The 14,291-nt window shown below is 48.6% G+C and overlaps 1 protein-coding gene across 6 annotated transcripts in view; it reads left to right on the forward strand.

Moving 5' to 3' along the window:
- VPS35L (VPS35 endosomal protein sorting factor like) overlaps window positions 1–14,291 on the forward strand; it is a 148,006-nt gene that overhangs the window by 123,021 nt on the left and 10,694 nt on the right. For 4 of the 6 annotated variants that reach the window (XR_012429315.1, XM_005591372.5, XM_015442472.4 and 1 more), the window contains 2 exons: window positions 4,110–4,275; window positions 13,177–13,295. Coding sequence is in view for 3 of the 6 variants with exons in the window: in XM_005591372.5 (XP_005591429.2) it covers window positions 4,110–4,275; window positions 13,177–13,295 (285 nt within the window). In the remaining 3 variants the exon portion in view is untranslated. The remainder of the gene's footprint in view (window positions 1–4,109; window positions 4,276–13,176; window positions 13,296–14,291) is intronic. The other 2 variants (XR_010583862.2, XR_012429316.1) reach the window with 1 other exon arrangement.

The raw sequence follows: 14,291 nt of genomic DNA on the forward strand, positions 1-14,291 counted from the left end.
TTGGTGCAAAAGTAATTGTGGGTTTTGCCATAGAAAGTAATTACTTCTACACCAACCTAATACTTTTTCTCCCAAAGTAAAAGGGATTTAGTAGAAGGATTCCTGCAGACTAGAAACCCAGAGGGATATTGCTGATGTGGTAGGTGCTGGGCCAGCAGGGAGAGACGTCTGAGACCCTGCCAGGTGCTGCCTGGGAGCCACTTTGTCAGCATTTGTTTGTTCCACTTGGGAGGCAGCCCTGCCAGGGACACCTGGGGACACCTTTTCCCACTGGAAGCGCCATCTGAATCCAGAACCGTTTTCTTCATCTTTTAAAAAAAAAAAAAAACATTCTATGCCTGCCTTACTTTAGCTGTTGGCACTGAACCATCAGTACAATTTTTTTTCTTTTTTTTTTTTTTTTTTGAGAGGAGTCTCGCTCTGTCGCCCAGGCTGGAGTGCAGTGGCACAATTTCGGCACTGCAACCTCTGCCTTCCAGGTTCAAGCAATTCTCCTGCCTCAGCCTCCTGAGTAGCTGGGATTACAGGCGCGTGCCACCATGCCCAGCTAATTTTTGTATTTTTAGTAGAGATGGGGTTTCACCATGTTGGCCAGGCTGGTCTCAAACTCCTGACCTCAAGCAGTCCACCCGCCTCGGCCTCCCAAGGTGCTGAGATTACACACTTGAGCCACTGTGCCCAGCCCATCAGTACAATTTATATATATAAAAAAAAAAAAGTTACAACCACTGAAGCATGGATGTCACATGGGAAACTTTTTCCTTGTACAGAAGGTAGGAAATAGTCTCCCACCTCTTCAGTTGTGAGCAAAAGCTCATGGAAATGATTCACTACAAACCTTTACATCTCCACTGGTCCTTGTACCACCTTTTTGACAGTGTGTAGCATGGTCCGCCACAAGATTTGTGCATTTGTGTTAAAATGAAGTTGCTAGAACATTCAGATTGTTGTCTATTCCCAAGGCAGATCCTTAAATAAAATATATTTTTGGACAGCCACATAGCAGAACCGAATAGCCTAGTTAAAAACAGCTGTTAGCAAAAGAAGGCAGGGGGAAGTTCCCAGCTGAAACCAGCTCTGAGTAGAAGGCAGATCATGGCATGGGCAATTTTGATATGTGTAGTTTGTGGATGTCAGACTTTTGAGCATCTTGTATTCTCATTCTTGCCAGTATCACAAGAGCACTTCTTTTTTTCTTTTTGTAAGACTCTCTCACTCCATCACCCAGGCTGGAGTGCAATGGTGCCATCACAGCTCTCTGTAGCTAAGACCACAGGCGCACACCACCACACGTGACAAATTTTTTTTTTTTTTTGTAGAAACAATATTTGTTATGTTGTTGCCCAGGTTAAGAACAATCTTTTTTTTTTTTTGGAGACAGAGTCTTGCTCTGTCACCCAGGCTAGAGTGCAGTAGTGCGATCTCTGCTCACTCATCCCCCATTCCTGGGTTCAAGCAATTCTCCTGCCTCAGCCTCCTGAGTAGCTGGGATTACAGGTGCGCACCACCACACCTGGCTAATTTTTGTATTTTTAGTAGAGACGGGGTTTCGCCATATTGGCCAGGCTGGTCTCAAACTCCTGACCTCAAGTGATCCGCCCATTTCAGCCTCCTGAAGTGCTAGGATTACAGGCATGAGCCACTGCTATCTAGCCCAGGCTAAGAGCAATTCTCACAGATATTTACAGCTTGTACAAAACATCCCACACCCCTCCACAATTGTCCTCACCCACTTGAAAGTATGACTGCAATATGTACACACATTCACGTTGGATATAATGGCAATGCTGTTCTCATACTCCATACTTGTATTCTAAGTAGCTGACTACATCTATGCCTCCCCTCAGTTCACAAGTTCTATAAATTCAGAGATGCTTGGTTTATCTGCAGAGAGGCAGTGCGAATATGGTACCAGTAGTTAGAAATGTCCACTCTGGAGCCAAACTGCTGGGGCTTGAACCTTGGGTGCCCCATGTACCAGCTGTGTGACTTTGGGCCACTTAGCCTCTCAGTGGCTCATTTCCCATCTGTGAAATGGGGCTTCATCATAGTATCACCCCGGAACATAGAAAAGCTATGGTAGGTGCTATAAATGTTAACTGTTTTTGTTTTCGTAGCCACTGCAGTGCCTGACACATAGAAGGTACCCAAAAACTGCAGTCCATTCAACAGTATTCACCCAATGCATGTCAGTGTCCAGCACTGTCCCAGGAGCCGGAGACAGGGCTGGACTGAACGTCATCAGGGACACCATCCGCACTGAGTTCCTGGAGGCGCCATTAACAGAATACGGTGTGCAACCAGCAGACCTGGCGGTGTATTTGCAAATGCAATAGATGACGTGCCTGCCCTCCTGGAGGTTATAGGCTAGCATGAAACAGAGAGAACCAGGAAAACCACGAGATATTGTTGGGCAGGTCACTGAAGGAATACATAAGGTCATTTCAGATAGTGAGAAGTGCTCTGTAAAAATCAAGACAGAGGCTGGGCGCGGTGACTCACACCTTTAATCCCAGCACTTCAGGAGGCTGAGGCAGGTGGATTGCTTGAGCCCAGGAGCTTGAGATCAGCCTGGGCAACATGGCAAGACCTCATCTCTACAAAAAATACAGAAGTTCACACAGAAATTTGCCAGGCGTGGTGGTATGTACCTATAGTCCCAGCTCCTCAGGAGGCTGAGGTGGGAGGAAGATCGCTTGAGCTCAGAAAGTGAAGGCTGCAGTGAGCTGTGATCATGCCACTGTACTGCAGCCGGGGTGACAGAGTGAGACCCTGTCTCAGAACCACCCCTACCCCCTAAAAAAAAGGATGATTTGTGATGAAGAGAGAGTAAGACAGCTGCAGATGGAACGTCAGGGAAGGCCTCATTAAGGAGCTAATGTGTAAGATGAGAACTGCAGGCTACCAGGGAGCCAGTCTGGCCAAGCCCTGGGGCACAGACTCTAGGCAGAGAGAACATGCCTGGCTGGAGGCCAGAACCTGGACGTGTGTGCCGGCCCCTGGTGCCACTCTGTGCCCTTTGTCCTACTTTGTGTCGGGGAGACTGGCTTCTGTGGACTGCCTCACCTATCCTTCCTCTGGCTCCCAATTTGTTCAGCCAGTAGGAGGCAGCAGCATGACACAGGGCAGGAGGAAGGCGAGGCTGGGGTATTTCTCCCCCATGCTCGTTGGGCCATGTTTTGGCAATGGCTTTGTTCCTGCACCCAAGACCACATCTTGGACTAGATGGCCTCCTGCCGCTGCAGGTTCCAGTCATGCTGTTCTCCCTGCTGCTGCGGGTTCCAGTCGTGCTGTTCTCCCTACCTTAACGTGGCTGGGGTAAGGGAAGGGGACCTGCATGGGGCAGGCCAGCGAGGCCGTGGAGGCGGCTGGCTGTGCAGAGCTTCTGCATGGAGTGAGAAGTCTGGAGAGCTTTCAGCGGGGCTTTCCCAGACTCACATGCACCTTTTTGGAATGGAATTGAAGCTGCTTATTTTTTTACACCCCAAAACTTTTTATAGATTCAGTTTAGCATCTGAGAAACACCGTTTGCTATAAACTGTGATTGTCTCTCAGGTTTTGCCTTTCCCAAGAGAGCGTCCTCTATTTGGCTGTTACTGCTGCTGAGCACCCCAAAGAGTGAGGCTCTATTTAAAGTCACCGCCTCGAGTGGTGACAGGGATCATCCGGGGGCTCACCCAGCCTAGGTGGCTTCTGCCGTCCCGTCTGCTACGATACCTGCAATCTTGCTTTTGTGGTTAGAACAGGGCTTCCTTTTTTTTTTTTTTTTTTTTTTTACTGCCACCACCCACGGGAAAACAAGAGTGTAATTTTGGAAACGGGCCATTAAGCTGACAGGTAACTTTGCCTTCTCCTTCTTGGGATCCAGAAAGGGACTCTCAAAGCTCTTTTGCCCAGACAGGAGCGTTTTGATTTGTGGGAATCACATTTTGTCATTTTCCTCCATATTGTTTAACCAGGCTTGTGAGTGGGTCTTGCCTTTGTTCAGTAACTGACAACATCAATTTCTCCACAGCTACTGAGGGAGGATCTGGGTTTCTGTGTGATTTTCTTTTTCCCTCCCTGCTTCATCTTTGGGATTGTTGATCCTTTTTTTGGTTCTCTACTAGGATCATCCTGAACATGGGGTCCTATTTCTTGTTCGAGAGCTTCTCAACGTGATCCAGGACTACACTTGGGAGGACAACAGCGATGAGAAAATCCGCATCTACACCTGCGTCCTGCATCTCCTCTCCGCCATGAGCCAGGAGACGTACCTTTACCACATAGACAAAGGTAGCAGAGCCGCCCTCACCAAACCGTGCTCCGCACGGATTTCATGAAAGGCAGACAGAATGCTTTCATTTTCTCTTTATGTTTTCTCCCTTATACTTTAGCTCCCATGGACCTATAGTCCAGGGTCTCACTGTATTTACCTGATCTAAGACTTACATGGGGCAACTCTTAAGAGTACAGATTCTTGGGCCAGGCGCAATAGCCCACACCTGTAATGCCAGCACTTTGGGAGGCCAAGGCGGGCGGATCACCTGAGGTCAAGAGTTCGAGACCAGCCTGGCCAAAAGAGCCACAACCCGTTTCTACCAAAAATACAAAAATTAGCCAGGCATCATGGTGCACCCCTGTAATTCCAGCTACTCAGGAAACTGAGGCAGGAGAATCACTTGAACCTGGGAGGCAGAGGTTACAGTGAGCCAGGATTGCACCACTGCACTCCAGCCTGGGCAACAAGAGTGAAAACACCATCTCAAAAAAGAAAAAAAAAGGAGTACAGATTCTTCAGCCCCATCCTGCCCTTGATTGATTGATTGATTGACCGAGACAAGGTATCAGTCTGTCACCCAGGCTGGAGTGCAGTGATGTGATCTCAGCCCACTGCAGCCTTGATAGTCCAGGCTGAAGCAGTCCTCCCACCTCAGCTTCCCAAGTAGCTGGGATTACAGGCATGTGCCACTGCACTCAGATAATTTTTAAAAATTTTTTGTGAAGACAGGGTTTCACCATGTTACTCACGCTGGGCTCAAGCGATCTACCCATCTCAGCCTCCCAAAACGTTGGGATTATAACCGTGAGCCACCACACCTGGCCTTTCCTTCTTAATTTGCATCTTTAACAAGCACCTGATATCATGTTGAATATCAGACCAGTTTGGAGAGACACTCTTTAAAAAATAATAATAATTTCAACTTGTATTTTAGATTTAGGAGGTATACGTGCAGGTTTGTGACGGGTATATTGTGCAACACTGAGGTTTGGGGTGCAAATGAGATAGTACGCAATGGGTAGTTTTTCAGCCCTTGTCCCTTCCCCTTCCTCCTCCCTCTAATAGTCCCCAGTGTCTGTTCTTTCCATCTTTATGCCCATGGGACCCAGTGCTTAGGGCCCACTTACAAGTGAGAACATGGCAGTAGTTTTTCTGTTTCTGCACTAGTTCACTTAGTGCAGAATAATGGCCTCCAGTTGCACCCATGTTGCCACAAAGGCCATGATTTCATTCTTTTTTAGGGCTGCATAGTATTCCATTGTGTGTATGTACCACATTTCCTTTATCCAATCCACTGCTGATGAGCATCTATGTTGATTCTATGTCTTTGCTGTTGCGAATAGTACTGCAATGAACATACATGTGCATGCGTCTTTTCAGTAGAATGATTTATTTTCCTTTGGATATATACCCAGTAATGGGATTGCTGGGTCGAGTGGTAGTTCTATTTCCAATTCTTTGAGAAATCTCCAAAACTGCTTTCCACACTGGCTGAACTAATTTGCATTTCCACCGACAGAGTGTTAAGTGCTCTCTTTTCGGAGGAACCCTCTTTTGGATCAGTGTGCTACACAATAAACTGGAACAATGGCTAAATATACACATGCATGAGCTTCATGCCAGGCCTGTTCCTTACCAGTCTCAGGCAGGCCCCTGGTGTGGGTGTTTGCCACCTGCTCCTCAGATGATGCCAAGGCTCAGCGGCCCTTATCTGGGTGTTCTGGAGGAGGAGGTGGCCTTGCTCCCCCGCCTGCTACCAGACATTTTGAACTTGCTATTAGAAGTTGGGAGCAGCCTCCTCATGTCCTGGACTTAACCACAGGACATCCCAATTCCAGGCCTTTTCCCACTGAGCCCAAGTATCCTCCTGCCTGGCAGACCCTCAGTTCTAATTTTTGGATTCCAAAAATTGGTCTTAATGTCAAAAGTGCTTTGGCCAGTAATTGTATACTTTATGGTTTACAAAACCGTCTCTACACTTGCAAGTTGCAGTGAACACATTAGCGGTGCTTAAGGGATGGCCAGCTTTCTGTCATACCTCTCAGGCTTTCTCTAGCTGGGTCTGGGGACGGAGGATAAATGTAACTTAGGGAGGCTGGTTCATAGCAAGAACGATGATGGCTAACCTGATCTGAGCACTTACTGCGTGCCAAGGACTACGTCAGGCTCCACAGGCCTTTTTCCCCGAATCCTTACAGCTTTACTATGAGGACAGGCATTCATGTTCCCATTTCATGTATAAGCAAGAGGAGATCCAGAAAGACAATGTGATTTACTCCAGGGCTTCTGGTAGTTAGTGATGGAAGTGAAACTCACACCCAGAGTCGTGAGACATGCATTAGACTGCTTTGTTGATTACAAAATAACAGTGTTGGCTGGGCACAGTGGCTCGTGCCTATAATCCCAGCACTTTGGGAGGCAGACACAGGTGGATCACCTGAGGTCAGGAGTTCGAGGCTAGCCTGACCAACATGGCGAAACCCCATGTCTACTAAAATTAATACAAAAAAATTAGCCAGGCTGTTGGCAAGCGCCTATAATCCCAGCTACTTGGATGGCTGACGCAGGAGACTCACTTGAGCTCGGGAGGCTGCAGTGAGCCAATACTGTGCAACTGAACTCCAACCTGGGTGACAGAGTAAGACTCCGTCTCAAAAAAAAAAAAAGCAGTGTTTTAATTAAAGCGTATTATGTAACATATATGCAATAAACTATAGAGCTCAGCGAACTGTCACAAAGCGAACACTCCCAGGTAGCCACAGCCCAGATCAAGAAATAGAACACCTCCTTCAGTCAGCATCACCACCCTACTCTCTGAAGACACACCACTCTCTCCTGACTTCTAGCATTTATTAATTAGTTTGCCACTTTCTGAATAAGTAAATGGAATATTTTGCAAGTGTTCTTTGGTATTTGGCTGCTTTAATTCAGCATGATGTCCAAGATTCATCTGTGTTGGTATGCAAAACTGTAGTTCACCTTTTGCATTGCTGTATAGTATTCCTTTGTGTGGATGTACCAAAATTGATTCATTCCTTCTGGATGGAAATTTGCATGTGCAGTTTGGGGCTGTTATGAGTAGTGTGGCTGTGAACATTCTTGCATGTATTTCTTGGTGTACATTCCCACTGGCTGTCTGCGTGGGGGTGGCATGGCTGGCTCATAGGATCTGCTTATCTTCTGCGTTGGTGGATACTGCCTCACGGTTTCCCAAAGGGTTAAACCAACTGACATTCCCACCAGGCACGAATGAGGCTTCCATTTGTTCAGTTGCTGTGGTCAGTCTTTTTCATGTCAGCTGTTCTAGGAGTGGAGTCTGCATTTCTCTCATGGCTGGCGAGGTTGAACACCCTTCCCTGTATTTCTTGGCATCTTTGTTTCCTCTTTTGTGAAGTGCACATTGAAGGCTCTGAACTTCAACGAGAGAAAGCTTTGAGGACCGGATGGAGACCTGGAAGTGAGGCTGTCGGAGGAGCTTGCCCTGCCCTCTCTGCTCCCTCCTCTCCTTCCTCTCCCTCAGACAGATTCAGTCCATCCTTTCTGTGAATAAACCCACCAGTAAAGACTACCAGAGCCAGATTGGCAGCAGAGGGAGTGAGGCTATATTTGATAGGCAAGAGTGTAGTTTTCTAGCTTTTGAAGATGAAAACAGAAGGATGGATTTTCTTTTTCTTCTTCTCAGTCCAGCTGTGTTTACTTTGAATGCACAACTGTGACCTGCCCAGCGTCTTGACAGGACACCCAGGGAGGCACGGAGGCCCTGCAGGCTGTGGGGGCTCCTTTTTCCCTGTGTGCTTCCTCATTGTAGGGAGGCTTTGAGACGATGTTGACACAGTTTAGAACTTGGAAAAGAGGGGTTGAATAATTTCTGCACTTTTGGAGGATGCCTTGGCCACTTTCTTCCCAGATTAAGAAAAAGAGAAGGCTCTGACGCTGCCTGGAGCAATCCCTCCAGTACGTTCACACGAGGTTACCAGAGAGTGTGCATGTTTGATGTAGGAGTGAAGAACAGTCCTGGATCCTCCGTGTTTATGGATTTAGTGTGCAGACAGAGTGTGTCTCCGTTGGAAGCGTACAACCCAGGATGCTTCTGTGAAGCCAAGGCGGCCCTCCTCACTCTTCCACGTCACCTGCCAGGCCCTCAAAGCATTCGGGTTTGCAACTCAGGGTGGGACAGATGCAGAGATTGTGGGCTATTTTTAGTGGCCATTTGCAGGGGACATCTTTTCTCCCCCTCGTGAGAGCCGTGTCTGGACTTGAAGGCCAACAATACACTCTGACCTGACCAAATTCCTTTTAATTCTCAGATTCGCCTTTTTCTGTCTCCCTCTATGACCACCAGGTGTTAGCATAGAGAATTCATTTCTCCCTCCTCACCCTTTTTCCCACTTTTGCTAGTGAATTCAACCTTTAGGACTCAGTCTAGATCGCACTGATTCCAGAACCCTATCCCAAGCATAGATTTTAGGATCCCATGATCCCCTGTACTGCCCCCGTTCCTTGAGCCTGGGAAGCGGAGGTTGTAGTGAGCCAAGATTGTGCCACTGAACTCCAGCCTGGGCGACACAGCGAGACTCTGTCTCAGATGGTTCTGCACACTACTGCAATTGCCTGTTTGGGTGTCTGTAGCTCCTTATAGACTATGAGCTCTGTGTCTGTGAGGGTAGCACCAGGTCAGCCTTGTCCCCCACTAGGTTCCCGCTCCTAGCCTAGAAGCTGGCGTGGAGCAGGCCTGATGCAGTAGGTGTTGTATGTGTGTGTGAGTGGCCTGCTCCAAACACACCTCTGGCCCCTCGGGGTGGTTGGACCTTCCCTCTTCTCCATTGCTGGGCTGTTCAGAGTGCAAGTGAACTCCAGCCTGGAGGAAGACTGGGAATTTATGCAGGAACTATAAATTTATGCAGGAACTATACTGGTCCTCGCAGCAGACATGAGAAAGTCCTTCGCCAGCTGCAGTTTGCTGCCCTGCACAATCAGGTGCTGTTGAATGGCTGAATTGAATTATTCTTGCTTCTTAAAGAATAACTGCCGTCCCCCACTGGGGAGGTAACAGTCATGACACAGCAGCCAGAGCCAGCTTGGAAATTCTGAGATTGACTCCTGCGGCCCAGGGCCATTAACTCCCAACCTGGTGTCAGACAAGCAATCGCAAAGGAAACCTCGGGGAAGTATCCCAGCAGAGTCCCCATAAACGAGCAGTTAAAAGATTGGATAAGAGATTCCTGTGACCAGAGAAGCGGGGGAACAAAGGAAACCAGGTTTTCTCCTTGATCTTAGGCGATATGCCTGCAACCTGCTTTCAAATGGTTCAGCCAAAAAAAAAAACGTGTCTGTCCATCCTTGTAGAGACAACAAGAAAGAGAGCTTGCACAAAAGTAGCAAAATGTTATCAATTGGTGATTCAAGAAATAGGTGTTCATGGCCGGGCACAGTGGCTCACGCCTGTCATTCCAGCACTTTGGGAGGCCAAGGCAGGAGGATCACTTGAGGTTGGGAGTTTGAGACCAGCCTGGCCAACGTGGAGAAACCCCATCTCTATAAAAATACAAAATGTAGCCCTGCCTGCAGTGCAGTGCCGTGATCTCTGCTTGCTGCATCTGCCTCCAGGGCTCAAGTGATCCTCCCACCTCAGCCTCCCGAGTACCTGGGACTATAGGCACACACCACCACATCCGGCTAATTTTTGTATTTTTAGTAGAGATGGGGTTTTGCCATGTTGCCTAGGCTCGTCTCGAACTCCTGAGCTCAAGTGATCTACCTGCCTTGGCCTCCCAAAGTGCTGGGATTATAGGCGTGAGCCACTGTGCCTGGCCATCTCGTGCTGTTTGTCCCTCACTTGTACACAGGCCCTACTGTGTTTCTCATAAATATTGTCTCTTTTGATTGTGTGTGTCTGAGGCAGTATCCTTCCCACTTGTTTCAAGACAGTGATGAATGTTCTTTCAATAGGGCAAGAAAAGCACAACAAATCACATTCCAGCAGATAAGCTAAACTGGATGTGCTTTATTAAAGACATCCCTAAACCACAAAACTGGATTGGCTCTGTGCACATGTGGCCGCGTGTACACAGCCACACCCCAAGGCATAGGCATGGCTCTTGGTTTATGAGATATCCACACACTCGGGACGGTGACTCAGATTGCAGGCCCGTGCCAGGCGAGAAGCAGTGAGCACCGCTGCTGCCCCGTCCCCCTTCCTGACCACTGAGTGCTGTGTTGGCTCCAGAGCTCTCCCTTTAGCCTGGGGGTTCAGATGCTGAACTGGGCTCCCCGGACAGAGTGCTGCTTGTTCACACCCAGTTATGCTCAGCCACATACAAGTCCCTGTCTGGTAACTGGAATGAAAGCAGCTGTAAAAGGATCCAGTGGAAAAGGTGTGTGAGCTCATGTGGGCGTGGAGGAAAAGAACTGGCTCTGTAGGCAGAGCTGGTGGTTTCGTTGTGAACTCTAGGGTTTGCAGCAGGCTGGCCCTAGCTAAAAAAAGGAAGGAAGGAAACCACTGAAGTGTTCGCAGTAGGGACCAACTCAGTACATTCTGTTCCATCATACAGTGGGATACTACGCAGCCATGACAACAAAGCAACAGAGCTGTACACGTAGGGCCCCCTTACCCGGTGTCTCTTTTTTTTTTTTGAGATGGAGTCCCACTCTGTCGCCAGGCTGGAGTGCAGTAGCGTGCCAGTAGCTGGGACTACAGGCGCCTGCCAGCACGCCCAGCTAATTTTTGTATTCTTAGTAGAGATGGGGTTTCACCATGTTGGCCAGGATGGTCTCGATCTCTTTACCTGGTGATCCATCCGCCTCAGTCTCCCAAAGTGCTGGGATCACAGGCATGAGCTTGGTCTTTTTTTTTTCCCCCAAGACGTCTTGCTGTGTCACCCAAGCTGGAGTACAGTGGCTCGATCTTGGCTCACTGCAACTTCTGCCTCATGGGTTAAAGCGATTCTCCTGCCTTAGCCTCCCAAGAATCTGGGACTACAGGCTTGCACCACCACGCCCAGGTAATTTTTTGTAGTTTTAGTAGAGACTAGGTTTCGTCATGTTGGCCAGGCTGGTCTCAAACTCCTGACCTCAAGTGATCCACCCGCCTCAGCCTCTCGAAATGCTCAGATTATAGGTGTGAGCCACAGTGCCCAGCCCGTTTCATTTTCTGTGGTTTCAGTTACTCCACAGTCAACCTGATCCAAAAATATTAAGTGGAAAATCTCAGAAATAATTCGTAAGTTTTAATTTGCACACTGTACTGAATAGGGTGATAAAATTTCACTTCGTCCCACTTGGGATATCAGTCATCCCTTTGTCCAGCTTGTCCACACTGATGCGACACTACCTACCCATTACTATATAGGAAAAAGCATAATGTAAATAGGATTCAATACTGTGTGGTTTCAGGCACCCACTGAGGGTCTTGGAACGTATCCCCCAAGGATAAGGGGGGACTATTGTACACTGATATGGAAATAGCATGAAGATTTATTTTATTTTGTTTATTTATTTTGAGACAGTATCTTGCTCTGTTGCTCATATTAGAGTGCAGTTGTGTGATCATAGCTCATTGCAGCCACCTACTCCTGGGCTCAAGAATCCTCCCACCTCAGCCTCCCAAGTATCTGGGACTACAGGCGTAAGCTACCAAACACAGCTAATATTTTTTTTGTAGAGATGGGGTTTTGCTATGTTCCTCAGGCTGGTCTGAAACTCCTGGACTCAAGTGATCCTCCTGCCTCAGCCTCCCAGAGTGCTGGGATTACAGGTGTAAGCCACTGATCCCAACCCCAAGAGTTATCATTAAGTTAAAAAAACAAAGTGTAAAGCAGCACAGAGTGTGGTGTCTGTTTCGTCGCCCAGATTATGCTCTGTGTGAAGGTCAGTTGAGAGGAAGGAGCGGGGAGGAAGGAGGGGAGGAGGAGGAAAGGAGGAGGAGCTCAAACTCCGGCTGTCCTTGGCTAGGCCTGTCTTACTCTAGGCAGTGGTTGTCACAGGACAAGACCAAGCAAACAGTGGAGGAGCTTTTGGCAAGAGACATTATCAAAGGGATTTACACTTCTAGAGTAGTTGAAAATAGAAAATCTCTGCAGTCCTTCCAAAGCCAGTTTTGAGGAGAGGGTGACAGGGCAGGCAGCTGGATGCGGTAGCTGAGTGTGGGCTTTGGAATCAGACTTCATGGTTTAGGATCCTAGCTAGCTAGGACCATCTCTAAGCCTCATCTCCCTAAAAGGGAGATATTAATATCATCTCTCGGCTGGGCTGGTCGCTCACACCTGTAATCTCAGTACTTTGGAAGGCCGAGGCAGGCGGATCACTTGAGGTCAGGAGTTCGAGACCAGCTTGACCAGCATGATGAAACCATCTCTACTAAAAATAAAAAAATAAATTAAAAAAATAGCCAGGCATGCTGGCAGGTGTCTATAATTCCAGCTACTCGAGAGGCTGAGGCAGGAGGACTGCTTGAGCCTTGAGGCGGAGATTGCAGTGAGCCGAGATCGTGCCACTGCACTCCAGCCTGGGTGAGAGAGAGAGACTCCATCTCAAAAAAAAAAAAAAAGCCAGTTCTTCACATACTGGTTGTGGGGGGCTCTGCAATAAGGCAGTTAAAGCTGTAGCCCAGTGCCTGGCAGCTGCTGTGATGATCATTGTCATTATTAATGTCTCCCCACCCCACAGCTTCCCCCCACGCACACACAGGCTGGAGGGGTGACTTCCACACCACTGGCTTAGACTGTCCTGCAGGCTGGGTGTTTCGTTTGTGATTCCCAAGGCCCCAAGCCCAGTGGGAAATTTCCACCACTTCCATTTGCCCCGCCACGACTTCCTGCCATCTGCTGACACGGTGTGACATGACACGCGGCTGCCTCTCCCTGGCCAGCATGGCCGTGGGGCTTGGGTCTGTCTCACCGTTCTTGTTTGTTCAACAGTGGACTCCAACGACAGCCTCTATGGGGGAGACTCCAAGTTCCTGGCGGAAAACAACAAGCTTTGTGAGACAGTGATGGCTCAGATCCTAGAGCATCTGAAAACCCTGGCCAAGGATGAGGTGGGTGCCCTCTGCTGTCCTCCACCCGCCTCTTGCTCTGAAAGCACAAGTTTCCAGGGTGGTTTAATGTTGGTTCATTCTAGAAAGGAAAATGTGTCATGTGAGTAATGTTTATGTGCAAACCACTTCTCCAGTGCTTTGGGGCCTTCGCTCCTGCTGTTTTCTCTGCCTGGACCGCGCCTACCCCAGGCCTTCCCCTGACTGTTCCTTCTCGTCCTTCAAATCCCAGCTCAAAGGACCTCCTCAGAGAGGCCCTCTCGGACCCTGTTTCAAGGAGCCACCACCACCTGCATGCCTCTGCCCGATTGTCCCTGTGGCCCCTGTTCAGTCACTGTCTGACCTGTTGTGTGTTTCTCTGTCTGTCCCCCAGCTCCTAGGGGGAGCTCCCTCCAGCCTCCCTCAGGAGGGACCTGGTGAGTCTTGAAGACCTGACTGTGTCTGAATGACAAGACAGGGACTCTGGGACCCCGGTAACTCTCTGTACCACCCCACGTCTCATGCAGAGCCCGGCCTCCAGCAGAAGCTCCATCAGTTCATGGTGAATCAGTGATAACATGGGATTGCTATACCTGGGCTCTTTCAGTGCTCACAACAGCCCTGTGAGATGTAGGTGCTGTGTTTATTTCCACTGAATTGGGAAGGGAAACTGAGGCTCAGAGAGGCTTATTCAGAGCCCTTGGTATTTCCTCTGGCTGTGATAAAACAGCAGAGATTCCAACCAGGATTCCCAAACCTGAACTCTGCACTGCCACATCGCCCTCCTCAACCAAGGACTTTCCACTTCACTTTTCTTTTTCTTTTTATTTTTTTGAGACAGAGTTTTGCTCTTGTTGCCCAGGCTGGAGTGCAATGGCGCGATCTCAGCTCACTGCAACCTCCGCCTCCCGGGTTCAAGTGATTCTCCTGCCTCAGCCTCCCGAGTAGCTGGGATCAAGGTGCCCGCCACCACACTTGGCTAATTTTTGTAATTTCAGTCGAGATGGGGTTTCACCACGT

Source organism: Macaca fascicularis, chromosome 20, assembly GCF_037993035.2.
Source record: "Macaca fascicularis isolate 582-1 chromosome 20, T2T-MFA8v1.1".
Taxonomy (NCBI): domain Eukaryota; kingdom Metazoa; phylum Chordata; class Mammalia; order Primates; family Cercopithecidae; genus Macaca; species Macaca fascicularis.